We start from the raw sequence: 27,937 nt of genomic DNA, 5'->3' as shown, positions 1-27,937 counted from the left end.
ATTTCAACTCAAAGAAACCTGAACAGAAATAAAATTAACTGTAGACAAATTTCAATTAAACAAGTTAAGAAAATGTCTATCGTCAAAGGTTTGTGGGTTGTTGATTTCACAACATTTTTTTATAACGATAATTGACTAAAATTACATAAGAAATTCAACCCAAAAAAAAAAAACATCATGATCGTTGTCATGAGAGGATATAAGATCACTGTGATTAACCAACTGATGGACAGTTCTGCGCAAAACAAGGATTAGCAGGTAGATAGCTAGGCCCAGAGGCGATATGAAAATTAAAAAAAACGTCACAGTTGTCAAGGGTAGTTTTTTTTTGTTTATTTTTTGTCCAAGGACGCTAGGCACGAGCCGGGACTGTTTTTCACATTACTTCAGGCTAGACCTAGGGGTTGCGGCATTATCACTTAGATCAAATCCATTGGTAATTTGGTGGGATTTCAACCCGGGACATAAGTCCTACGCTCTAACTACTACAACTGTAAATATACCCCCGCCGCAGCAAACCTGCCGACTAAGCGAATTTCCATTTGTCTGAATTGATTTTCAGTGAAATATATTTTAATAACATTAGGTTTAACGAGTACCTAGGTTTGCTGCTACAAGGAAACTAATAAAGTGTGTTTTTGAGTAAAATATTGATAGCTTAGTACAAAATAAATAAATTTGCCAAGATTGATAAAAATATATCCATAAACAAGCAAACTACAACATTTGACAATATTCTCCATAAGAATAACATGGGAATTTTAAATTTACAATTTTTTTCATTTTCTCCGTTACTAATAATCGAACAAAAATACTTTTATATACTAAATCATTTGTTTTTTTTTAAGCTTTTTAAAAAGGTCTAAAGAGAAATCGGGAAATTTTGTGTTTTGAGGGTCAAAGTGAGAAAAACCAATTTTTACCCCATAAAACCCCCCGTAAAGCCCCGTTCCCATGGTCCGATCGTGCTGGTTCGCGAACTCATTCAAGTTTAGCCCGCTTTACACCTTTAAACCAAATTTCATCAAAATCGGACAAATATTACTCAAGTTATCGCGTTCACGGACATATATATATATAAGTCTATATATACATATATAAAAATTTGAACGAATGGTGTTTTTGGCCTCTGGGGACATCAAAATGAAAAAGTAAATCGGTCCCGGGTCTAGGTCTTACCGTGCCACCTACGGTAATAGCTACTTCCCTATAGGGAAATTCGCTAAAAGTAGGAAAGGAAACTGCAATAACATTGATTGGATTACGTGATACACAGTGTTGATCACTATGGTTTGTATTGGTCTTGTTAAGCCCTAGTTTTCGTGGAATGATGTTCAAAACAATTTGAGCCATCCCCTAAATCATATTTAAATCACCCACATTATTTTTACATTGATTATATATGGTAGTTTAAGGACCAAGAGATAAATTTGAACTGAGAAGATCAAAGTAAGCACATGCTGCTGTATATCATGTAGAGTTTTATACCTAAAACTGGCAATGAGGCAATCGTAGCGGCCTCCAGCTGCGATGATAGTCCGCTGGCTCCGACCTTGCTTGTTGCGCTGCTCCCAGACTACTTGACAGATGATCCCTGAGTAAAATGACAAGTTGTCTACCAGTCCTGGTGACACCACTATGGGACACTGGAAAATAACAAAGGTGTGACTATGAATTTAAAAGTTAAAATATTTCAGGATTTTGTAATGCATAGTTTTAAATAGATTAAAAAACATAAATAAACACAGAGGCCAAGAGCAAAGACTACTACTGAAGAAGCAGCTACCGGTAGATAGTTACCTGAGAAAATTCTGTGTTTATTTTTTTCATAACATTTTTGTCAGTAGGATAAGCCTGCTGTTAAACCTACTCATTAAAAATTCCTTAAAAACCCTAGCCTAAATTCATCTTTAAAAAAAAAACACATTACCTATTTATATTTAAATTATCACAGTACTTCAACATCTCAGTTTTTAAAATGTCTAACAATCTCAAATATTTCCATAATTCAGTTCCAGTCCTATTGCTTTGACTATGCTGATTAACTGGGTAAATCAGCATTGTAAGACCATTGTAAAGCAAGTAAAGCAACATTGTGAAAGACCTTCTGTACACTTTATTTAATAAAACTTATGTCATAATGCAGTTGGTTATTTAAAAAAGTAAGTGAAAAGATTGAAATAAAATTGTTTAATTGTCTGTTGTGTATAAATGTAACTACTGTTCAGAATAGGCAAATATTTTTAATTACATCATAAAGGAGAAGCACAAGTATACAAGTATAACAATAAAAAAATATCAAATTATTGTTAAAACCAAAAACCATTATTGTTTCTAGGACCAAAACTGACAGTGGACTAACTGTCTAATTGTCTATTTTTGTGTTAGATATATATAATTCAACATGAGTACCTTGACTCCCAGCTCAGTAGCATGGCTGATGGTGAGCTCCAGTTGGTGGAGAGCTTGTTTGCACAGAGAGGCAGAGACAGAGTTACGTCTGAAGGCTGTCTGCAATGTGGTAGAGACACGTCCAAACGTGTTCTCTTGGTCCAGCAAGTTGAACAATGCTGAGACAATGTGTTCTGTCAGACCAAGTGAAGACAACAACGCTTCAACATGACTCTTGTTGTAACTGTCTTCCTGCAAACAGCACCGGAGTATCCACCATGTGCATGATTCATTATTTAGTGAATTTCCCATATAGGGAATAAGCTATTACCGTAGTACTCATCAATCTTGTGGACTTACTGGCTGGTTAATAAGTCGGTTCAGTCTGAAAGTTTCAAATTATACATCGCCGGTTCATTTTAGCATAATTCACTGTGGCTAGCGGCTAACTGTTTCTCTTTTTAATTTTCAGTGACGCCAAGACTATTTATTAGTTCTAATTTTAATTTTAATGTTGCTTTTTTTAAGGATTATTAGTACAGTAAAATCTCACTAACTCAACACCCAGTAACTCGACAATCAAAAGCTGACAGTGTGCATGTCCAGCTGGCTTTGTCTTACTACTGTGTCGGACTTTTCAAGTTTTAATTGTTGAATATTCCACATTTCTTTGAAGATTGTTCACTTGATATAATTTCGACACAATAAGATGTGGGATTGCCCCTGAACTGGTTATAATAACTAACATAATGGTTTGAAATACCTTCAGTCACCAGTTCAAATAAGTCGGATGTTGCGACCTAGGTTTCGGCACGAAGTTGTACCATCATCAGGCGGGCTAGTTTTGAGTCTTCAGTCCAATGGACGTCGTTGGGTTAAAACAAATAACAGTTCACGACATATGTCGTGCATATGTCGTACATATGTCGTGAAATGTTATTTGTTTTAACCCAACGACGTCCATTGGACTGAAGACTCAAAACTGGCCCGCCTGATGATGGTACAACTTCGTGCTGAAACCTAGGTCGCAACAGCCGACTTATTTGAACTGGTGACTGAAGGTATTTCAAACCATTATATTAGTCACTTGATATGTAAAAATACTTACGTAAGTAATAAACTTATATGTAAAAAATAAGTCTGTTATGTATTCATATATTAAAACCTATTAAAAACTTTAATGTTCTGGATAGCTCGACAGTCGACAACCCCTAAACTAGACAACATATGGATCCACAAATTGTCTAGTTACTGAGGTTTTACTGTACTTTCTATCCCTCTGTACTATTTCTACCCCTGCTTCGCAACAGGAAGAAGAGGTAAGGCAGAATGATAGTGCTTAAATTAAATCTCTTATTCACTATAATTTGACGTACAAGTGTTACATATACAGAGTGATCAACTCAAAGAGGCCACCATTGGGAGGTCCATGAAGTTAGCCCCCCCCATAAAAGCACTAACAATAAAACTAGTATTAATGTTTAGTGCTTCGTTAGTGCTGGTTAGTGCTTCAACTCCCATCGTTAGTGCTCTTATGGTTCAGGAGCTATAACAAAAAAACTGTGGGTGGGGCCAACTTCACGGAAGTTAGCCCCCCCCCAGTAGTAATATGTGAGCACTAACTTTCAAAACTGTACCAACGGTTAGTGCTTCGTTAGTGCTGGTTAGTGCTTCAACTCCCATCGTTAGTGCTCTTACGGTTCAGGAGCTATGACCAAAACACTGTGGGTGGGGCCAACTTCACGGAAGTTAGCCCCCCCAGTAGTAATACGTGAGCACTAACTTTCAAAACTGTACCAACGGTTAGCCCATCCACATAGACTAAGCGCCCGTGCGTGGAACGTTTACAGCAAAGAAAGGGGTGAGCCGGTACAAAGGTGAACCGTACTGATAAATTTTAGTGGCAGTGACCAGGATCCGAACTGACGACATCCGAAGTCCGCGACGCTATCGACTCAGCCACCGACTCACTACCCCCCATAGTGTGAGCACTAACTTTCAAAACTGTACCAACGGTTAGTCCTTCGTTACTGCTGGTTAGTGCTTCTACTCCCATCGTTAGTGCTCTTACGGTTCAGGAGCTGTAACTAGAAAAACTGTTGCGTTGTTAACTTTACGGAAGTTAGACCCCCTCCCCCCTAACCAGTAGTAATATGTGACCACTAACTTTCAAAATAGTGTAAATGGTCAGCGCTGGTTAGTGAATGCTCCTGGAGTTTTAATGAAAAGCTCTAGTTCCGAGGTTAGATTTTTAAGGCGATTGAAAGACAGCTCCACACAATTATATCAACTAGACTCCACACATTTTTAAAAGCTTTAAATAAAAGGTAATATTTCCCCAGGGAAGTTATCCCATCCTCACATAGGGCAAGGATTCATTAAGTACATTAGCCTATCAAAAAACAGTTAGTACTGTATATATTTTTACTGGGGTTGGCTAACTTCCGTGAAGTTGGCCCCACCCACAGTTTTTTGGTTATAGCTCCTGAACCGTAAGAGCACTAACGATGGGAGTTGATGCACTAACCAGCACTAACGAAGCACTAACCATTAATACTAGTTTTATTGTTAGTGCTTTTATGGGGGGGGGCTAACTTCCGTGAATTTGGCCCCACCCACAGTTTTTTGGTCATAGCTCCTGAACCGTAAGAGCACTAACGATGGGAGTTGAAGCACTAACCAGCACTAACGAAGCACTAAGTGTTGGTACAGTTTTTAAAGTTAGTGCTCACATATTACTACTGGGGGGGGCTAACTTCCGTGAAGTTGGCCCCACCCACAGTTTTTTGGTTATAGCTCCTGAACCGTAAGAGCACTAACGACGGGAGTTGAAGCACTAACCAGCACTAACGAAGCACTAACCATTAATACTAGTTTTATTGTTAGTGCTTTTATGGGGGGGGCTAACTTCACGGACCTACCATTGGGATATCTGAAACGGTAAGAATTAGAGAAAACTTTAAATGGGGAACTTGCTTACTTTATTACTTACTTTATTACTTTATTTTTTGTGGCAGTTAAAAATATGAATTTAGTTTTTTTAAATTTCGGCTTTTCAATTTCATTCCGATATTTTCGGCAAAATTTTCCAATATTACGGCCAACTTTGAAATTTCTTATAGAACACCCACTCTTATAGAAAATGAAATTTTAAGACTTTTTTATTCTTGGCATTTTTTTTTATAAACTTGAACCTTTAGCCACTAGGAGGGCTAACTAAACTCATATTTTTAACTGCCACAAAAAATAAAGTAATGTTCCCCTTTTAAAGTTTTCTCTAATTCTTACCGTTTCCGATATCCCAATGGTGGCCTCCTTTAGTTGATCACCCTATACTTTAATTTTTCTAGTGTTTTTTACTTCACTATGGTATGTGATCAATAAATTGTAGTTCTCCTTATGTATTTAACTGTGAGAATTATTATGGTACTTTAGTCAGTCAGATTCAAATTTACTGTAAGGATTGCTCATGAGAAATGACTAAATGACTGTGTTTGCCATAGAATTTGAAATTGAAAGGCAAGCTGCATGAGGATGCAACACACAATTTGAACTGTGTAAAAATTAAACCAGTGTATTAGTTTTTTATGCCCAGGGTGAGTTTCTACTGACCGTGTTAACTTCGCCAGTGGGTTCTACTCACTAAAAGGAACAAAAAAGTTCGTATAAACCCATGTCCGATTTTCGACCGTTAACACGGTCAGTAGAAACTCACCCTGTATAAAGTGCCTTTGACTATTGATACAACTAGACATCCCATCCCATCGTTAAAGTTGTTGCCAGCTTTTTTTCAAAATTGTCGTAGTTCATGTGAGCCACCAAAAGATTGTGCTGATCTAAATGACTAATTGTCAAATACACAAACTTTTTACCAAGTCTATCTAATGAAATGGCTAATTGAGAGCTGAAGCAACTGTTATAACCCATCAACTTGGTCAGCAACAAATAAATAAGGTAGAAATTCTAATTTTAGACACTAAAACATTCTGTGACTGGCTCACACATCTATGTTCCTTTTTAATGAAAATTGGCGACAGCTGGTCCATATAGATGTGATGTCTACTTCAGTAACCAGTAGTCAATGATAGTACTCACTCTCAAATCTGTGGATGACCTAAATTACGTACATTCCCTTAAAATAATTACAACACACATAACCTTGGATACTCATACCTTGGCCTGTTCTAAGAAGGAGCAGACTCTGTTGTGTTTGGACGCCTCAATACCACAGTGCAGGAATATTGCTCGCAAGAGACTTGTATGGTTCAGTCTGATGACACAGTTATGATGTAGCAGAAATGGGAACTCATTCAGCACTTGCCACACAAAAGCCAACAATTCACTCTCTGCCAACATGTCTCCTACATCAGAAATTACATCATTTAAATTTTCTAGACTTAAAGGTTTTATATAAAATTATATTACTGTTTTGACCTTATCAAGAAGTTATGACAGTTCTCAATCAACAAAGAAAATGATTGCAGAGGTTTTTATTACTTAAAATTTGAATCAGTAAAATGTTACTTTCCGAAATTAATTAATAGACACATCTGATCATTCACTATACTACGTTCACAATATTAAGTCAGTTTGAGGAGAAGTTCCCCCAACACCTATTAATTTAAAGGTAAGGGTCAAGTGGAGGGGATATATTTCTTTCCTTAAAACCGCCAAAATATTGTGAACGAATTATAGTAATAATAATCTATGTCTTATAATAATATTTACATTTAAAAATAGTGATATAACAAGCCTGTTGACAAAAAGAGAAACGGATGAAAAAAATTTATCACAAACCGATACTTTGTTCAGAAAAAATTTAAGCTACTATTTAACAAATTTGAGATACTGTAACTAGTTGCAACTTTAGTAGGCTGCCCTTGCCAACCCAGAATAGGCTTCATAAGCTTAGGCAATACAGTAGACTCCCTCTTATCCGGACTCCTTGGGACCGAGGCCAGTCTGGATAACGGGTTTTCCGGTTAAACCGACGTCCCCAAAATCTCATTAAAACGGACCATTTAAATGCATACTCTATACAGTATTTGACTTAAAATTAGGAGAGCATTGTATTTAGACACGTAACCACTCAAATCTTTCCCACGAGAACAGTTGTTTCAGTACCGCCCACTTCCTGCCGATCTAGTCCGGTTAAACCGATGTGCTGATAACAAATATCCGGATAAAGAGATGTCACTTCTACCGAGTGTGGTCCGGTTAAACCAATGTCCGGTTAAAAGGTGTCCGGATAAGAGGGAGTCTCCTGTACTAATATGTGTTGTAGAGCTTACCTGATGTTGGAGTGACAATGTCAAAAGCACATTCATACAGTTCTCTAGGATGGTGACCCAGCACCCTGCGTTCCCTATACACCCGGTCTATGGAGTAACGCTTGAACTGTGAGATGGTGGGGTTGTGGGCGAGGAAGCGTGCAAACGGCAGTCGCAAGTCATGAGGCAGCATCGCCACCCCTCCCCACCTAGTCATCACAGACACTGTGGAGGGGGGTAGAGGACAAAGCCCACTCGGCATCATGAGAGGTGGACACAAGCTGACAGCGCCATGCAGCTCCAACACCTGTAGTGTATGTGTGTTGTTATAAGTCAACTGCATGGAGGTAAAATATACCTTTATAGAAAAATTCACAAAATGGGACGTGATAATTTGTCAAAAATTAACTTACTTTGGTAGTTTGGTGGTCAAACAACCGACAATAAAGCAATGTTGTCAAACAGCACTACTTTTGTCATCCTAGGATCAGTAGACTCACATTCAGACTTTTTTGGACCAGACCCTTTCCTGAATTTTAAAATGTTGAACTATCGGGTACTTATTACATAGCATGAGTAGATACATTTTAAAACCAAATGTGTGTGCAGTTCTATAGTAGTACACTCCTTGATAATGGAATCTGTATAACTAAACGGTGAACCAATGTGAATGGATTTTTTATTAGTCTATGGACAAAGCGGCAAGTAATTTCACATTTTGGTGTCCATATCATCTAATTTTGAACCAAACAGATCTCAACAAAAGGTCTACTGTATGTTTCTCATCATGTTAATTTGATGGACCCTTGGGTTGAGCATTTATTACAATGGTAGGCTAGGCCTGTATGTTTTATTTTAGGACAATAATATTTCATCTCTTAGATTCACACGGAATGTGATGTTTGAAGAGGAAAAAACTTGACTTGAAAAAGGATGATCAACACCAATCTTGTTGGAAAATACATTGTATGATTAAACAAACCTTACAACATTCTATGAAGTAGGGATTTACACCGGCAATTATTCATTATATTATTTTCACTAATAAAAATAAAGTGACTATTTCAGCAACATACCTTTTTAGTTTTTTCAACAACTTGCTGTAAAAGATATTGATAGCTTCGGCTCTTGCTGATAGACATGTCGTAGGTCACATTCTGAGCAGTTGTCATTTTCTGTTTACATAAAAATAATATTAGTGATGTGATGAAATCCAATTAACAAAAATGTAGCCAGTAGCCTTTATATTAATCCTTAAAACTATGTATCACCTTTTTTGTCAAATAAATTAATAATCCAAAATTTAATTTTAAGTTCATAGCTACTTCTTCCCTATTTATTGGTTGATTGAAAATTTTAACCAACCAAAGAATGTGACAACATTCATGGGCGTAAATGTTATTAAGATGTAAAATAAGTGCTAGGAACGTTAACACTGAGAGACTGAGGTCTATTAAATTGGTTCTTATCTTTATATAGATTTTCAATTAGGGACAGTATCAAAGCTGAATAGGTTTAACTGTAGTATAGTAGTATAGGGTGATTATATAACCATGGGAATTAAATCAGTTTATAAGCATTCCTACAACAAACATGATTTTTTTTACATTTATAAATAAATATGTTAACAATATTTATTTATTAACTATGTAAAATTTATTTTTTATATGAAATTGCATTGAATAGTAAGTAAGATATAGTCAGATAAAATCTAGTTCAGGAATTTCGGATATGGTTAAATTACTAAACACAATGGAATAATTTAACTCATTATAATTATTTTAACGCCAGATGAGGGGGTATATACAGAATGTTCCAGAAAAAATAATAACATTTAAATAACAAATAACAGATACTAGAATAGTTTAAATTTTGTCTTTCAGTCAATATTAAACCATCAGAGAACTGTTTTGTACATTAAGTAATCTTCCATTTGTGTATACAAATTATCCAATTAAATATAGCCAACAATGTTGTGTAGGATCTGGAGGGTTAGACCTGGTTAAAGCATGAAGCCATTAGGTACTTGTACATCTTGCTCTGAGGATTGTTGATTGTCCTCCTCAACAGTTCCTGCAGCTCACACTCCTCAAACTGCGGGGGAGGCAAGAACTCACTCTGCAGCAGCTCTGCGGAGTTGGGCCGCTGCAAGGGGTCGTGGTTCAACATCCATCTGCAACCATCAAGCCAAGACAGCCAGTAGTTTCCACATGAACCCCCATAAATTATTAACCCTAGAAATGATATGTGTTGGGATAAGGTCTCTTTTGTCCGTTTCCAAGTGTTAACGCCGTGATCGCAAACCATTTTGTAGTGAGTCAATAAACTGGCTGTAAATCAAAAAGTATTCATCAGATTTCAATAATTTGTATACAGTAACTAAGCAGGAATTTGTTTATTGTTTTTAAGTCGTTGGCAAATCCATTAGCTGAAATCTGAAGCTTTGAATGCCTGTGGGCATTTCCTACTGGTTGATCGTCAGCTGTCGTCTACCAACTGCCTGTCTTCAAATTTTGTTCATGTTTATGTTTTGGTAAACTATTTTGTAATTATAATTCATGTTGAAGCTAAGTTATTACTATCGTAGGTGGTAATTGTTTTTTTTTCAAAGAGCATTTTGTTAATGCCTGTATGATTGTTGTTGATAGTTTATATTGATTGCTATATTGATTGATCAGCCTAAACAACAGGTCTACAGCACTATAAAATCAAGTTTGTAAAGAGATGAGATCAGAATCGTAGTTAGATTATTTTCAATAGAGTTTTAGCTACGACAGGAAATGTGGGTGATTTAGCGGTGGTTGGTAGAAGATATATTGGGCCCACGTATCTTTATTAACACTCATACTACTGCATTTCACCACAACCTTACACAAAATTATTAGTATACAGCAGTTGTATACAATACATACATATACATTACACTGTATATACAGATTTGCAAATGTCTTGCTACCTGAGCAGTTGAGTCTTGGTCAACTTGTTGTTGTCGACAAAGTCGGAAGGCAAGACACACTCATCTGTGCGCAAGTCTGCCAACACCTTCATACGTTCCATGTGAGTGTCTAGTGGTCGGTAACACATCTCAAAGAACATCACTCCTAGGCTATAGATGTCCACTTTCTGTGAAATAAGACATAGGACTTACAGGTTCCTCAAATGAAACTAATACACTGATTATTGTGTAATATTTAGATCACTATTAAGGTCATAGGCAGGTATTAATGTCACAATCTCAGGAGCAGCTTTCAAAGAAATCCTATTTATAATATTTTTATCTTAATAAACAACACAACACAGCAAATTATCATTTTTAGTTCATCATATGTTTTGAGAACTCACCTGATTATATGTGGTCTTGATACAACATGTGTTCAGTTCTGGAGCAACGTATAAAGCAGTCCCAACCTGTCCTGTGTGCGAGGTTTCACCCAAACTGCCCAACAACTCAGTTTGGTCCAGCACTGCTCCCTTCCTGAACAAAACAAACTAATTACTTTAGCCATTCTATGGTGAAATGTTTAAATAGAGTATCTCTGTTTAGGTATATTGTGTACACATTTATTAGGTACAGTTAGTTCATGTTACTTGCAAAGTTTGCATCAGTACAATAAGATTATTGGAATCGTAAATCCACAATGATTTCAAGTTTTTCATTAGAATAAATCAAATACTTTCTTCTTATTCTTGTAATGCCACCAGTGGCGTTTCTAGTGAAGGATTCACTAAAGCTTTTAAGGTAAAGTGGTCCAAACCTCTCAAAAGGCCCCCCTCTCCCAATAATCTTTAAAAACGTGTTCACATGTACTACCGCCTAAACTTGCATTTTTCCAATAAAACTTTACAAGGCATCTCCCGAGGCGTCATCATTGTATTCCATGATCGCGGCAAGTGAATACATCCCGTAGTCATGGAAGAAACAATATCATAGTCTACCGTGATGGCAAATGTAACCAAACCTATGACATCATCAGGTAGCAACATCATTGTCTCCCGCATTCACGGCCCAATATCTCCCGCGACCCATTGGTGGTAACGGGGAAATAATTTTTTCCGCAATCGCGGCAAAATTCTAGATATATCTCTCGCTGAAAAAGAAACGTCATTATCGTATTCCGCAATTGCGGCCGAATATTGAACATCTCCTTCGGCCTCAGAGACATCGTCATCGTCACCCGCGGGGAAATGTTCTCGTCGATATCCGCGATCGCGGCAAAAGCGTAGGCCTAATCTTTCAATTTCGTGAGTGTAATCCTCGCGGACATAAAAGTTTTTACTTTTAATTGGGCATTATTGTATTGAGTATTGAGAAAATCGGCTCAAGCTTGATTTTCTTACTTGTGCTTAATCTCTCAAGCTTGTAAGCCAGGCTCTGCTTGGCTCGAAAATCGACATTATATTATAAAAATCAACCGTTTTCAAAGCAAACCGATTCTGAACCGATCTGATTTGGCCTGAGGCTTATAGGTAAGTAACATTTTCAACCTGACTCGAAGTGAACAAATCTAAGGTGCGAAGTAAACAAATCTAAAGGGCAGCCTCCTAATAGTAAAAAATGAAATGAAATGAAAATCCTCCTTTAGCTTCAATGAAAGAATGGAATTATTTATTAGCTAGTGCCCTAGCTACCCAGGTTAATTTGCCGATTAGATTGTAAAACAATTGCCAAGTTCATTTATTTGAATCAGATTAGAGGGCCCTCTCTGGTGTGACAGCCGGGGGCTAGGAGGATTAACATTAATGTCCTATCCTCCTAGGCCGGAGGCCACATTGGTTATAAATACGGCCCTATTATAGCGCCTTCACACAGTCCACGAGAACAGTTGAGGCAACCTGCATGACTGATGACAATTCTTTTACAGGTTGGTAGAGAATTTATATCGATCGCTAAAGTAATAGTGTCAGTTTAGCTGTTGTAAACTACTTGTCCTAGTGCTCTTACTGGTTTGAACAAATTTTCGTCATAAAAAAACGCGTGGTAATTCTCATATAAATATTGTCATGATAGGGGGCTAGTGTGGCTGAGCCTGTCGCACAATCGCGGGCCCGTATCCCGGTAAAATTTGTTGAAAAATCCCGGTCAAGGCTCACGGGCCCCCCTAGCTTGCGGGCCCCCCCCCCCCCGCACCGCAGGCCCTGCGGGCCCGATATCGCCGACAGTGATTTTATTCTGATGTATTTTATTTTATTCATATTCTATTAGTTGATGTATACAAACTAACTTATGAAGGATAGTAGTAGTAGCCAAGCCAAAGTCTCCAATTTTTACGTGATCTTCACTATCGATGAAGACATTCACGGGTTTTAGATCTCGATGAATAATGCCCTGTTGGTGAATGTGACTTAGGCCTTCCACAATCTCTCTGAGCAACCGCCAAACACGCTTCTCATCTTTATACAATCCGTTGTCAATAGCCGTCCTGAAAAATACAATATACAAAAAGGTTTGTTATATGAAATATGTTATCACTCCTCAGTGTTTTTGGCAAGGAGTGCAGTTTGATACTACATTACTGAAATTTAATAGACAGTTTAATCAGGTGCAGCCTTAATGAAAGTAAAAAATATCTGTTATTTCCAGTTTTGAGATTGCAGCTTAACACATTGGCTACTGTAGCATAATGGCCAAAGTGGGAACAGCCAATGTGCTGTGTGGATGTGTGCACAAAACTGTTTAGATTCTGTTTCATCCAATAGAAGAGCCACAGCATGTTATAGCATGTACTGCATTCCAATCATTCCAGTGTTTGTGGATGTAGTTCTACAAGAAACCGACAGACAGCAGTACTAAACAATATTGCTAGCAGACCCTCAGTACTGCCAAATGCAAGGACAAAGTTAGGGCAAAAGACCCAGATACACCAGCAAAAAATACCAAAAAACCACAAAATAAAGCAAGCTAGTACAATGTATTAGAAGCTAGCACACACAGATAGAAGCTAGCATTGCTCTGCCTTTCTCCGATGAAGGCACGCTCGGACACGCATGCAATGTGATAAGCATTGTCAAGTTTATTTTGTAGCTTTGTCAATCTTACACTAAGTCTAGAACTTAATACAAACATAGCAAACCAGATCTCACTAACCACTCCTTAAATTTTGTATAAAGGTACTTAACCGAAAATTTATATGATTATAATTGGTGAATAACTATGATTAAAAGAAGACATTGAATGTTCTACTAAGCCAAAGATGATGTCAAAGCTAATTCTGTAAATGATTTATCTTACCTAAGAGTTGATTTCTCGCAGAACTCCATCTGAATGTACATAAACTGATGGGTAGAGCTGGTGACACTCTCTGTAGCACTCTCTCTGGTAGTAATATCTGACTCTGGTATCTCAGTGTCTCTAGTGCTGGTCTCATCACTGGAGCCTGGCCTGTACCACACAAAGTACAGTATACGCTAATCTGGCACTTAGGCAAAATTATTGAAAGTAATAGCAAGACAAGCAAAATACTGCTTATTGTGTTCAAAGAAAATTGTTGACCAGTGTGACCCATTCCATTTTTTGGCCATTTTCTTATCTTAGTTTGCCAATCGCCTCCGGCACATTCAATCACTCCCAACTTTGCCAAACACGCGTAATATGGCTTAAAACAACAATTAAAAATCCTTTAGACCAATGCTGGGCATAGCGGGCTTTTACTTACATAGACACATCTTTAAGTACCTAAACCCTTAGGTACACTAAATTTGAAAATTTAATCTATTACAAATGTCAGACTGCAAATTCTTCAACTTCCTCCCACTATCAGTAAAAGCAACACTAGGCTCAAACCAGATTAGAAAAGCTTTCTTTCTAACTGACCACACATTTTACAGCATGAAAGAATATAGAAACCAACCCAGCGCAATCTAGAACTAATTGAACCTGAACTAATGTCATCAGCTCCAAAACTAGAACCCCTAGTCTTAAGGACAGTGGCGGTGAAGATATAGTAATGTTAGGCCAGTACAAAAAAAATATTCCTTTGCAAATTTCTCAGTTTAAGAACAATGTATATGGAAATATGATGGGGAATTATACTGAAGAAGTTGATTATTTAGTTCATTTAAAATTCTTAATACTCTTTTCCATTTTTACTTCCACCCTTATGGTGCTCCTTTAAAATCTTTGGTTTAACCCAGATGAATATAGTTGCAAATTGGTGAAGGCTCAAAATAAACCTTACCTTGAATAAGACATCTCATATAGATCAGACCTACAAGTAAAACAGAATTAACCTTAACTTTTGTGTGCTAACACTTCAATGTCACTTGCATGATACAGTGTTAAATAAAATTACAAAACTATAGTCAACATAAAGAGCTAAATAGGCATTGGAGAGGAACCCCCTGGAAGCAGGAGAGTGGGAGATCCAGAAACTTGGAAAAGGACGTTGGTTGAGGAGTTGAAGGAGAAAGGAAAATCCTGGGAAGGGATCAACAACCAACAGGGTCTGATGGAGAGGAACAGTCGAGGCCCTATGCTCCAGGAGGAGTCAACGGGATTAATGGTCATAGTCAACATTGCCTGGATTGAAGTAATGTTGAAAAAGGTCTGTTAGTAACGCACAAGTACTCTTGATTGTTCTGATTTCACGGTAAAAGGAGAGTACTTTTGTTGATGAAACTGTTTACAGTGTTTTACTGGTTTACCTTTTCCTATTAGAAAAGTTTTATATCTAGACTTCTCAAAACTAACCTTGATTCTTGTCTCTTTGAACTTAAAACAAGGATGTTTACAATCCTCTAACAGTGTGGTCACAGCAACATTGTAAACTTTTTATAGCAACATAAATGATCATTCCTAATCTTAATTTACTTGACACCATTAGTGTCTGTTAATGAATGGACACTTAGCCTGAGGCTGTTGGTGAATATGAAATGTTTCCCTGCAACGTCCACATACACAGACTTATTTCTGTCATTAAAATTCATGCACAACTCCTGGTTATCTTGGTCAGAAAATGCCCTTCTACTAGTTCCAACAACCTTTTCTCAATCACAACTGCTAAAGATCCCTAAAACCACTGCTATTGTTGCATATCAACCCGAATAAATTAAATTATGATTATTTTTTATAAAAAATAACTGGTCATGAACTATTCAAAAGAAAATGTATGCAATGTTTGTAATTGCTAATCCTATTAATTAACATTTTCTTTTAACTTCAAGGCCACTTACAAAAATGTTATCCAACAATTGTCATCAGAGCTGTCTTCGGAGCTCTCACTACAGGCCTTGGACAAGTCCCACTCCACACTCACCTCCTTGATTGGCAACATCTCCACAACCTTACAGTCCAACTTCTCAACCTACATTACAACAACACTCACTCATCATTAGATCATCTCAATCCTTCCATAGTCATCTGAGCTGTAACATATCTTCATAATAAATCATTTAAAAAACCATGCCATATCAAGTTTTGGTATTTTTCCAGGTTTTGAATTCTGTTCAGTTACAAAAGACAACCTATCACAACTTTCTTTGTTATTGTTGTACAGATGGGTAGATTTGTGTAGGTGAAATGGTGACGCTGCGCTGCCCTTCTTGTTCCCCATTATTAAACACAAGGTATGAGTTACTTACTATTTTTCCATCTCTTTATGTTGGCTGTGGTCTATGCCAATTTGTTGTTACATCTATAAGCAAAGTGTTAAGTCGACATTTAAGCAAAAAAAAAAACAACAAACCTAGAGTAACATTACAATTAGTTTATTTTCATATTACGCCAGCATTGTAGCAAGTTATACAATTATTCCACTTTAATACAAAGCAGTGGATTACCAAAGTTAAGAAGTAATACAGGATGTCCACAAAAGAACTGAAACATTTTAAAGGCAAATATTGGTAGCAAATAAGGGACTATGTTTAATGTTTTATATATATATACTAGCGGAAAACCAGTGCTTCGCTACGGAAAATTTCAAATTGGTTAAAATGTTTAGTAAATTAGTGTTTAAGTGCCAGATTAAGATCAAATAAATCACATAAAATAAACAATAAATTATTTTAATTTTTACGAGGTGTTAGCCCGTCCTACGTACAGGAATTCAGTAGTCAGTTAAAACCGTGTACAATTCAGATGGGCTAGTTTACACATAATATAAAGACAAGTTTCTTGCAGTTTTAATGTGAAAAATCATCTTGTAAACAAATGTTGTGTGACCAAATATGTTTTTCTTCCATCACAGGCCTATCCGATATGCATTTTAAATCCGATAATTTAACAATAAAACAGCAATTCTGCAATTTTTACTATGTGAAAAGCGTTGAAGTGAGATTTGCAGCCGATTCGCACAGACGCACACTGATTATAAGTAGCCTACAGTAGAGAGAGTAATAGTCAATTGAGAAGTGTATAGACCTAGTCAACGATACCACCTTCCCTAGCATACCTGCCTCTTCCATAATTATTATCACCACATTACAACTACTATACACAATTTCCAGTAGGTCTGAATAGAAACGACCTAAAATAAAACGATAATATCCAATAAAATTCACAGTACACATAAATCGTCACACCTATCCTTTATATCAATTTCACTGCATTAATTGCTAAATAAATAAGTGTAAACAAAGAAAAGTAAAAATAATAACAGTTTGTTTTGAAACAGCTGTTTGGTTCAAATAACATTCATTTGAAAAAAAAGAACTCACGATTACTAAAAGAACTGGTCACATGTAGCAGGAATATAAAAAGTAAACACGCTAGTAAAGCTAATGACGTAATTGTCAATGTTTATTATCCATACCGTCATCAGTTCTATCCTTAATAATTACCCACCCTCATTGAATAAGTGTACATCGTAATTTCCCATATTAGTTAATTTAAACTACAATATATTCATAGTTTAAATAAAAGTGTTATTTTCACGTTTGGGGGCGCTGATAGGCACCCCCAAACGTAACCACACTGAACACAATTTCATAAAAGGATGGTTTGTCTAATTGCAGTATCCTAGGTCAATGTTGACGTTGTGTTCAATCTTTGTATAAAACTCGGCTGAGGTTGTGGTGGTAATTTAAAATCGTGATTCCGGATTATTCTTGATCTTCTTTTGATGACATCAATATTTCCAGGCCTAATCCAAACAAAGTTAAAGCAGACAAACATTAATTGTAAACAAAAAGCTACCATGAAGAATTAAAACATATAAACATTGTTATTTTTCTATTCTTTCCTCGAAAAGTGCAATAGTAAAATAATTTGCATTTATCCTTTTTTATTAAGACTCGTGTACAGAGCCTCGATTTGTACTGTAGTTTAATTAATTTTGGTCTAAACTATTTTAAGCTGTGGTCTAATTATCTCTACTAATCTTACTTATTTCCTATAATCAATGACAAAATAAGAGTAAATAAAAAAACCTCATAGTTCCATAGTTTATATATAACCAGCTGTTAGTTAAAACAAATTATATTGCTCTAAAGCAAATCGAAGATTACAAAGATTGCTTTAAAAAATAATTTGAACATCCTAGTATTTTACTAAATGTATAATTAATAATTAATAATTAATGTTTAATTATGTATAATTTAATTAATCTGTCATCCTCTTACAGAAGAATTGAACGTATCAATGATTTGCATTACACATAGTATAAATAAGTCAACCCTAAGTATGTCTTTACATTTTTATCCAAATACTGAATTTGTGACACAAAAGCTGAATGTTTACAGCTGTTATGTTAAGCAAATTATTTTATGCCAAAAGCTAGTTTAGAATCTTAGCGTCGGCTGCTAGACTTTTTAAAAATTAAAACTTAATTTCTAAAAAACTGGGACCCTAAACTAAATTTATGGCTTCGACATTCCCTAGTTCTCAAAATTATCTTTCTTTCAACACAAAAATCATGAAAATCCGTCGAGTGGTTGATTCAGAATCGTGAAATAAAAAAACACTGTTTCGTTTTAATATTATAGATAGATATTTCATTTTAGGATAATGATCAAAACAGCAGTTAACCCACCCATGTGTTCGTTATTCGTACTATTTTTGATTATTTACAGAATATCTTTGTATAAAACATTTTTTTGTTTTCTCAGAAGGTGCTAGCATCACCAGATTCGTGGCTGAGCTGACCCGTGAATATGCAACATAAAAGTGTCCATGAGAAAAACAATCCTCTCTCAAGTCTAATCCTGCGATCTTAAGTGACTGTCCCTGAGCTTTGTTGATGGTGAGGGCGAAGTACACTTTCAAAGGGAATTGCAACCTTTAAACGGGTAGTCCGTAGGAACCAGGGGAAGTCGCAGTATAAAAAATGATTCCCCTCAGGCACATCCGGTGATCACTATGGCCTCAATTACATTTTTGTGAAGATAAACGTGGAAGTGCCCGCTAGACAGGGATTGTGTAAATCTGAGTCTTTTCAAGGTAATACGTTCATCACCAAACTTGACATATAATTCACCATTTCGATAAACCTCGAAAACAAATGTGATTATTTGTCAACCAGCTCACACAACCCAACAAAAGGTAAATAGCTTAGACATTTCATAGAAGTATTCCCTTGAATTAAGTAAATAAATTGAAGTAAATAAACACGCACAGTCTCCTGTGATGTGAATGACATTGTGTGGAACGAACCCGCCATAAACATTTAAAACCTCAGTGTAAGTACTATCAGAAAGTTTACACAACTACAAAAATATTAACAGACCAATATCATAAGTTCTTAAAAATTCAAATGCAATAAAAACTAAGTTCAATTCATACTTTCTTCAACACTAATCACACTTATTAGAAATTGATAAAACTAAAATGCCACGCCCACAATTAATTAGGTTAATTTCACTGGCACATAACTATGATGTTTATATGGTTGGAAATAACCTTAGTAAGTTAAATTTATTTTTTTATTCTAACTGCTGATGATTAAATAAATTGCAGACAAATAAATTGTAAACAAAAACTCAAAACAAATTATTCTTCCTATACAAACTCCATGCTAACTTTGACCTTCTGTGGGCCTGTTGGGAATTTTGTAAAATCGCTTCTTATTGTCTGCCTACGCTATGAGAGGAATATGTATGGAAAATTTCATGCTCCTAGGTGGTATGGTTTGGCCTGTGCGTTGATCGGAATTTTGCATTTATATATAGAGACTAGCTGACCCGGCGAACTTCGTATCGCCTAAGTTATAGGTTTCCCCTAAGACAGACCGATGGAAAGAAAGTACCGTTACGTTTAATTTTCAAGATGATCTCGTTCGCATCGCTCAATCACGTCCTGGTTGAAGTTCGTTCGCTACGCTCACTCACCTTTGGGTTGGAGCTCGTTCGCTACGCTCACTCACCTTTAGGTTGGAGCTCGTTCGCTGCGCTCACTTGCCTTCAGGTTAGCTCGTTCGCTACGCTAACTCGCCTCCAGGTTGAATCAAGATGATCTCGTTCGCATCGCTCAATCACGTCCTGGTTGAAGTTCGTTCGCTACGCTCACTCACCTTTGGGTTGGAGCTCGCTCGCTACGCTCACTCACCTTTAGGTTGGAGCTCGTTCGCTGCGCTCACTTGCCTTCAGGTTAGCTCGTTCGCTACGCTAACTCGCCTCCAGGTTGAAGTTCGTTCGCTTCGCTCACTCACCTTTGGGTTGGAGCTCGTTCGCTGCGCTCACTTGCCTTCAGGTTAGCTCGTTCGCTACGCTAACTCGCCTCCAGGTTGAAGTTCGTTCGCTACGCTCACTCACCTTTTGGTTGCAAATTAGCTGTTGTCATAAATGTAAAAGAAATAATAGTGCTGCACCCTGTTGGTAATCCTTGTAACTTTAATGCTATTGAACATCATAGAACAGAACCAACTTGTTTAATTGAAACAGCTGTTAAGATTCATTAATTCCATTTCTCATAAGGTTAACATGGGAAACTCCAGAGCCACTGGGGCGGCCCCTTTTAAGAATTTCGAAACGGGAAATAGTTTACGTCCGATTCGCATACCTACAGAATTTACACACCAAATTTCATAACGATCGGTGAAGTCGTTCCGGAGGAGTTTGCAGACAAACACTGTGACACGAGAATTTTATATATTAGATTTAATGCTAAATTTTTTAAGTGTTATTAGAAATGTAGTATAGCTCGATATGAGCAACATTAAATCCTAACTTGAGCCCGGCATAAATCTAAGGGAAATTTGACCCCTTCCCAGGTTTTGGTCAGTACTTCAGGGGATATAAACGGTGACATTTATTATGACATGCTAGAGGAGTACGTTTTCCCACAGTTGGATGACGTTGAAATGGAGAATGGCCCTGTCTATTTTCAACATGATGGAGTGTCACCACACTACAGTTTGCAGGTGCGAGAAGCGCTAGATATGTGGATTGACACGGAAGGGCCCATACAAAGGCCTCCTAGGAGACCAGATATGACTCCTCTGGGCTTTCTCTTTTGGGGAGGGGGGGGGGGGGTAGTGAAGAATTATGACCACTTGGTGCAGATTCGGGATCTGAATCACCTCTGACAGAGAATAGTCGCATGTGTTGGTGCAAGATACCCTGAAGAACTGACCAAAACCTGGGACGAGGTCAAATTTTGTTTAGCTTTATGCCAGGCAACTAATGGGCTCATATCAAGTTATACTAAGTTTCTAATAAAACTTGAGAATTTTAGCTTTAAATACATATATAAATCACTAGCTGTAACCCGCGTGCTTTGCCCCGTTTAACTTCTTAATTTTCAAGATGATCTCGTTCGCATGGCTCAATCACATCCTGGTTGAAGTTTGTTCGCTACGCTCACTCACCTTTAGGTTGGAGCTCGTTCGCTACCCCTAAGCGTAAAAGCATTTAAAAAAGATCTGTATATTGTTTATAACTGTGGACTACTGATATTCTCCACTTGTTAATGCTTGGACTAATGATGCATATTACGTGTTAGTGGTGTTACCTTATCAGGAGAAGAAGATGTTTGTGAGGAGTCGTCACTTTGAACCGAGGTTTCAATCCAAGAGTTGAAATAACGCACAACATTTTCATGGTTCAGCCTTGATAACAGCTTGACTTCTCTTGTTATTTTTTTATAAAGAAGTTTGTTCATTGGATTTAACTGTATCCTCTTGATTGCATACAGACAGCGATCGAGTTTGTTGCGAACCTAAAAGCCATTAATCAATAATTTGTGTTAGGAAGTGAATGTTACTGTGCATGGATCATATTTTGCTGAGGGATTTCAGCTGGTTGTAGAGCTAATTTTAAAATAAATACACAAAAAAATTTTTAAACATTTATTTTCCTACAGGCACCTGACAAAGTGGCCTTCCTTGTACTTATTATAGCACAGAAAGTTGCTAAGTGCTGCATCTACTTACTTTTGCTGCACACTTTTTACTGGGTACACTTCCATATCTGTTGGCACAAACAACCGAATGAGTAATATAGATTATTCGATTGTTTAATTCGATATATCGTTTGGTTAGTTAGGTTATGCTAATCTTACCTAACTAACCAAACGATCTATTGTATTAATCTATACGCCTACATTGATCGATATTTCATACGGTTGTTTGTGCCAACAGATATGGAAGTGTACCCTTTTTACTTTTGCTGCACAGTTTTTCTTTTTTTCCCCACACCAGTATTTCAACCAAACATCAGAAAACAGTGTGCTTTTATTAGGCACGTAATACAAGTAGGCTTGAAAATAAGTTGGCAACACTTAAAGGTATTACGACTGCGATCAGCTGGTGCAGTGTTTCCCATTCCGTCCAATGTTTGGATTTAACCCAACCTAAAAACGTATTTTACAGTGTTTGTAAGACTAATTATTTATATGCTTGATAGAAACTGTAGGAAAAATATGATGTGTAATGCGAGTGCAAACTAACTTTGATGCACTTGAGAAACTTTCCACACTCGCCTGCGGCTCGTGCCTAAACATTTTTCTTGTGTAAAATGTAATGTTTCAATTTAATTTAACCATTTAGGCTATGATGCCTAGGCTAGGTTAGGTTTTTTGTTAGATAAATTTTAATAAAAGTAGGTGTAACGTTATTACATTTAAAATAGAATAAAATATATGAATGAAGAATCTTTTATTGTCAAACATTTATAACAAAAGTAACAAGTAAACAAACATTGTTTTTATGAAAACATCTGATTGAATTAAATTACAGAACAGTATTTCAGCATACATAACATTTCCCCCTTCCTTCTTTAAATGTACATTGGCTTTCTTATATTCCGACTTGATTTTCTCTGGTTTGTAGTACCAGATGAAGGTGAAGTTAGTTGTTGTTGAAAAGATAGTTGTAAAGGCCGTATTTGTTGGCGTGTTGAAGTTTGTTGTGTTACAGATTGTTGTGCAGGCTGTATTTGTTGACGTGTTCTTAAATGGTCGGCATGCTGCCTGTGTTCTTTGTCATCAATGTTCACTCTGTATGACAATGGTGCTGTTTTCCTTAACACTACCCCTTCTCTCCAATTTTCATTTTGATTCCGTTTCACCCAAACTTTATCACCTGCATTGAAGTCTTTACGTTTAGAGTGGATATCATGATAAAACTCTTGGCGTTCTGACGACTGTTTCATCTTTTCCTTCACGTCCGGTCTTAGGGTGTCAATCAAAGTTCTTGGGTTTCTTTTCAGGAAAAGTTCAGCTGGTGTCCGTCCAGTCGATGAATGTGGAGTTGTCCTGTATGAGAACAAAAGTGTATGGAGTCTTTGCTCGTGATCATTTATGTCAATCATGAGATACTTGTTTTGAAACGTCTGAATTACTCGTTCAACACAACCATTGGAACGACTGTGGTAAGGAGTAGTTCTGATGTGAATCACGTTATTATTGCGGCAAAACTCTCTAAATTCTTCTGAGACAAACTGATTTCCATTGTCAGTAACAATTTGTTTCACAAGTCCATATCTACAGAAAAGTTCACGAAGTCGTCTTATCACAGTGTTGCTTGTAGCGTTTTTCATTGGAAATATTTCCAACCATCGAGAATATGCGTCTATTACCACTAACCACATGTATCCGTCAAAAGGTCCTTTGAAATCAATATGTAATCTTTCCCAAGCATTTTCCGGTATATTCCATGAATTGAGTGGCGTTTTCACATCATTTTTCCTGAATGTTTGGCATCTTGTACAAGTTTTCACTAAGTTTTCAATGTCATCATCTATTTTTGGCCAGTACACATACAACTTCGCCAAAGAGCGCATGGCAACTATTCCTGGGTGTGAAACGTGGAGATAACTAAGAACGTCTCCTCTAAGGGACTTGGGAATTAATATTCTTTCTTGCCACAATAAAATCCCCTCTTCATAAGATAGTTCATGTCTCTTGACATAGAATATCTTCAAATTGTCCGGAATTGAACTTCGATCGGGCCATCCCCTGACACAATAGGATATAATGTGTTTCAGTTCATCATCTCTGTGAGTGTTATCTTGAATCGTACGTTTTCTAAGTGGCAAATCTTCAATTCTCATAGATCTTACTTGGTTTACTTCACCAAGCGTCTGATACGTATCAATATTTGTTCCTCCTTCTAAAGGTAATCTACTTATACAATCTGCCAGAACATTATCTTTTCCAGCCCTGTAGTTTATATCGTAGTCGTATCCACTGAGGATAATAGCCCATCTTGCAAGTCTGGAAGCGGCATGTTTAGGTATAGGCTGCTTTGCCCCAAAGATTCGTTCAAGTGGTTTATGATCACACAAAAGAGTGAAATGTCTACCATAGAGATATTTGTAGAATTTCTCAACACCAAAGATAATGGCCAGTGCTTCCTTATCTATAGAAGAATGGTTCTGTTCTGCTGAATTTAATGTTCTTGAAGCGGCTGCAATTGGTTTCTGACTGCCATCAGGACAACGATGAAGGAGAACTGCTCCTAATCCAATATTGCAAGCATCTGTTGCAAGGATAAGTGGAAGTTTAGGATCATAATGTACAAGTACCATATTGTTTGAAATGTTGCTCTTAATATGGTTGAATGCGTCCTCACAGTCACTATTCCAGGCCCAAGTTGAGTTCTTGTGCAAAAGTCTATGTAAAGGAAAACAAAGAGATTGCAAATTTGGAATAAATCTTGAATAGTAATTCACAGATCCAAGAAATGATCTAAGCTCAGAAACGTTCTTTGGTGGGGGTTGTTTCTTGATAGCTTCTACACGATCTTGTTTGAAAAGCTGTAGTTTATCTTCACGCGTGCATAGTCCTGCTCTCCTCAATATATTTAAAACTGTTTTGAGCCTATCAATGTGTTCTGGTCCACTTCTACCGCCCACACATATGTCGTCAAAATACCACGCACAATCATCGGTACCAACTAATAATTGGTCCATCAGCTTTTGAAAAATCTTAGGTGCAGTCTTAATGCCAAAAGGTAATCGATTGAAGGTAAAATATCCTTTATGTGTCGCTACCACTAGATATTTTTTTGATTCTTCGTCCACTGGAATCTGTAGATACGCATCCTTCAAATCAATAACTGAAAAGAATTTTGAACCGTTCAACTTAAGCACTGTTTCTTCAAACGTAGGGATGCAGTATTCGTCATCGATTAAATGAGGGTTGATTGATACCTTGAAATCTGCACATAATCGTACCTCACCATTAGACTTCGGTACAACAACTAAAGGAGAAGCACAAAGGATCGGAGTCGTAGCCGGATCCACAGGTTCTAAGACCCCTGAGGACACTAAACGATCTAGTTCCTTGCTAGTTGCACTGTGTAATGCGAACGGAACAGGTCTCGGTTTGTGTATTGGCAATTGTACATCATTAGCTACTCTAACCTTAGCTTTGAAATTTTTCACTGTTCCTAGGTTATTGGTAATTATGTCTTTGAATTCTTTATATATCTTACGTTTCTCCCCCTCTTGGTCTATAATGTCCGTGTTAATATGATTGACGCTATAAGAATTTTGCTTACATACATGTTCACAGTTAGGATCTAGATTAAATGCTACAATCCAATCTTTACCAAACAAAGGTGTCCCTGAAACAATGTCAGTGACAGCAACACTTAATTGCAAAGTAGTTGAACCTAACGAAACAGCGACCTTAGTCTCGCCGAGCATAGGTATCCTAAATGACAGATAAGCACCCAGCTCCTCCGTAGGAGTCAGTGCCGGTTTACCAATTTGTTTCCACGTAGATTTACTAATTATAGTTCTTGCAGCAGCAGTGTCATATTCCATCGTTATTGGAACCCTATTTATTGTTAAATGAACAACGTAACAAAATTTCTCTACATTATTAATTTGACTTATGTTCTTTACCAAACCGGGAAGCTCAGCTTCTAGCTCATCAGATATGTCAGGACATCCGTCATTATTTTGACGGAAAAAGTCTACATTTCCACTATAATCACTCATTCCAGCAAACTTATCAATTTGTTTGACATAACGTCTTGAAAGATTTTTCTCAATGACGACATTATTGGATTTCAGACAAACTCGTTCAAAATGCCCCATTTTCCCACAAGCTCTACATTGAATATTCATTGCCTTGCAATACTCACCTGTTTTATGTTTTGCTAACCCACAACTCAAACACTGTGACTCAGGATTCAAGTTGATTCTAGTACTGTCCCTTTTGTTAGTAGTTCGTGTAGCCCCTACCTTATTTACCTGTGCGTCACATGAAAATGTCCCAAGTGTTTTTATTTGTTGTTGTTGAGAATGTGCCATTTCCATGAGGTAGGCGTCTTTAACGATGTCGACAAGTCTTGCTTTTTCCTCAGGATGTTTTCTGATGAGCTCTTCTTGCATTTTAGGATCATTTAAGCCCAATAAGAACTGGTCTCGCAGTCTTTCGTCAAGTGTATCTTTAAACTCACATTCCGTGGTACCAGCTCTCAAATTGTTTACAAATATGCGTATAGATTGATCTTTGTTCTTCACGATTTTTCCAAATTTTAGTCTTTCGGCCAAATAGGATGTTTTTGGTTTATAGAAATTCGAAATAAACTCAACAATTTCCTCGTAGGTGTTGGATAAAAGTTATCAACCACTTTTGGTTTATAGAAATTCGAAATAAACTCAACAATTTCCTCGTAGTCTACTGTTAAAATAGGTGTTGGATAAAAGTTATCAACCACAATTCTATAATGTTCAGCACCAATCCATTTCAGAAGTAAAATTCTTTTAGCTTCTTGATTGTGTTGTAATCCACAAACAATTATTTCCAACTCAAACCTTTGGTAGTAGTACTTCCATGTTTCTTTGGTAGCATCAAACTTCTCGAACTTGAAATGAGTCTGTGTAGTAGGTTGTTCCACTGTTAATGTAGATGATGTGTCGTCATTGTCATATTCCTCATGTCCGTGCAGCGCCATTATGTAACGTTATTACATTTAAAATAGAATAAAATATGTGAATGAAGAATCTTTTATTGTCAAACATTTATAACAAAAGTAACAAGTAAACAAACATTGTTTTTATGAAAACATCTGATTGAATTAAATTACAGAACAGTATTTCAGCATACATAACAGTAGGCCTATTTCACATTTTCATGTTTTAAATATTGCTTAATCTATATATTAATTTGAAACTGTTTTTCTTTGTCATAGCTATTTTGAGAGAACGGCTGGGTGTAGAAACTCGGTAGAGGTGTCTAAAGAAAGGTCTTGGTCTGTAGATGAGCCATCAAAAGAGAAACATGGTGAATTCCCTTGGGGCTCTGCCCCAGTGGCCTTTAAATTCCCATCCCATGTTATTCTTATGGAGGAAAACGGGGTTTTTGTCACAGCTAATTTGAGAGAACGGCTGGGCGTAGAAACTTGGTAGGGGTCTCTAAAGAAAGGTCTTGGTCTGTAGATGAACCATCAAAAGAGGAACGAGGTAAATTCCCATGGGGCTCTGCCCCAGAAGCCTTTAAAGTTGCCTCTTCAGATTTGTTTACATTACGACCATATGCATAATTCTACCCTACTATTTAATGAAACAGCTGTTAATATTTAAATTGTGATTTATTGAATTTGTCAAAATGAAGTAGCCTACAGTATTTGCAATGGGTTTTTCTGATTTTAAATTGGATTTTCTTCTGCATCATGTCATGTTTTGCAATATAATGTTCTATTACCAAATCAGTGGAAAATCCTAATATCACTAACTCTTGATATTCTTTGGCGTATTGCATCTGTAGACGAAACTTGGGTTGGTGAAATTATTACAATGGAAAAAAGCGAGAAATCCTGGACAATTTGATATAGGCTAAAAATAAAACTGAATTAACAATAAGCTACATTTCTTGAGCAATCATTGAAATAACCGATTTGCAAACAATGGAAACATAGAAAAAGTCATAGAACACAACCAAGTAGAAGAAAAGA

The 27,937-nt window shown here is 36.9% G+C and overlaps 1 protein-coding gene across 2 annotated transcripts in view; it reads right to left on the bottom strand.

Annotated features, from left to right (window-relative positions):
• LOC128985785 (eIF-2-alpha kinase GCN2-like) overlaps nt 1-27,937 on the bottom strand; it is a 103,648-nt gene that overhangs the window by 13,756 nt on the left and 61,955 nt on the right. The window contains exons 9-21 of one of the 2 annotated variants that reach the window (XM_054405657.1): nt 21,541-21,747; nt 15,831-15,961; nt 14,837-14,866; nt 13,891-14,040; nt 12,884-13,081; nt 11,004-11,136; nt 10,618-10,784; nt 9,660-9,834; nt 8,738-8,836; nt 7,683-7,968; nt 6,565-6,752; nt 2,413-2,643; nt 1,489-1,646 (exon numbers count right to left, since the gene is read on the bottom strand). In XM_054405657.1, coding sequence (XP_054261632.1) covers nt 1,489-1,646; nt 2,413-2,643; nt 6,565-6,752; nt 7,683-7,968; nt 8,738-8,836; nt 9,660-9,834; nt 10,618-10,784; nt 11,004-11,136; nt 12,884-13,081; nt 13,891-14,040; nt 14,837-14,866; nt 15,831-15,961; nt 21,541-21,747 — 2,153 coding nt within the window. The remainder of the gene's footprint in view (nt 1-1,488; nt 1,647-2,412; nt 2,644-6,564; nt 6,753-7,682; nt 7,969-8,737; nt 8,837-9,659; nt 9,835-10,617; nt 10,785-11,003; nt 11,137-12,883; nt 13,082-13,890; nt 14,041-14,836; nt 14,867-15,830; nt 15,962-21,540; nt 21,748-27,937) is intronic. The other variant, XM_054405658.1, reaches the window with a different exon arrangement.

The sequence above is a fragment of the Macrosteles quadrilineatus genome, unplaced genomic scaffold, assembly GCF_028750875.1.
Source record: "Macrosteles quadrilineatus isolate MER2022 unplaced genomic scaffold, UCM_ALF_1.0 Scaffold_2__2_contigs__length_208266976, whole genome shotgun sequence".
In the NCBI taxonomy this organism is placed as follows: domain Eukaryota; kingdom Metazoa; phylum Arthropoda; class Insecta; order Hemiptera; family Cicadellidae; genus Macrosteles; species Macrosteles quadrilineatus.
Note: the sequence above shows the minus strand (reverse complement) of the source record. Positions and strands in the feature narration are given on the sequence as shown.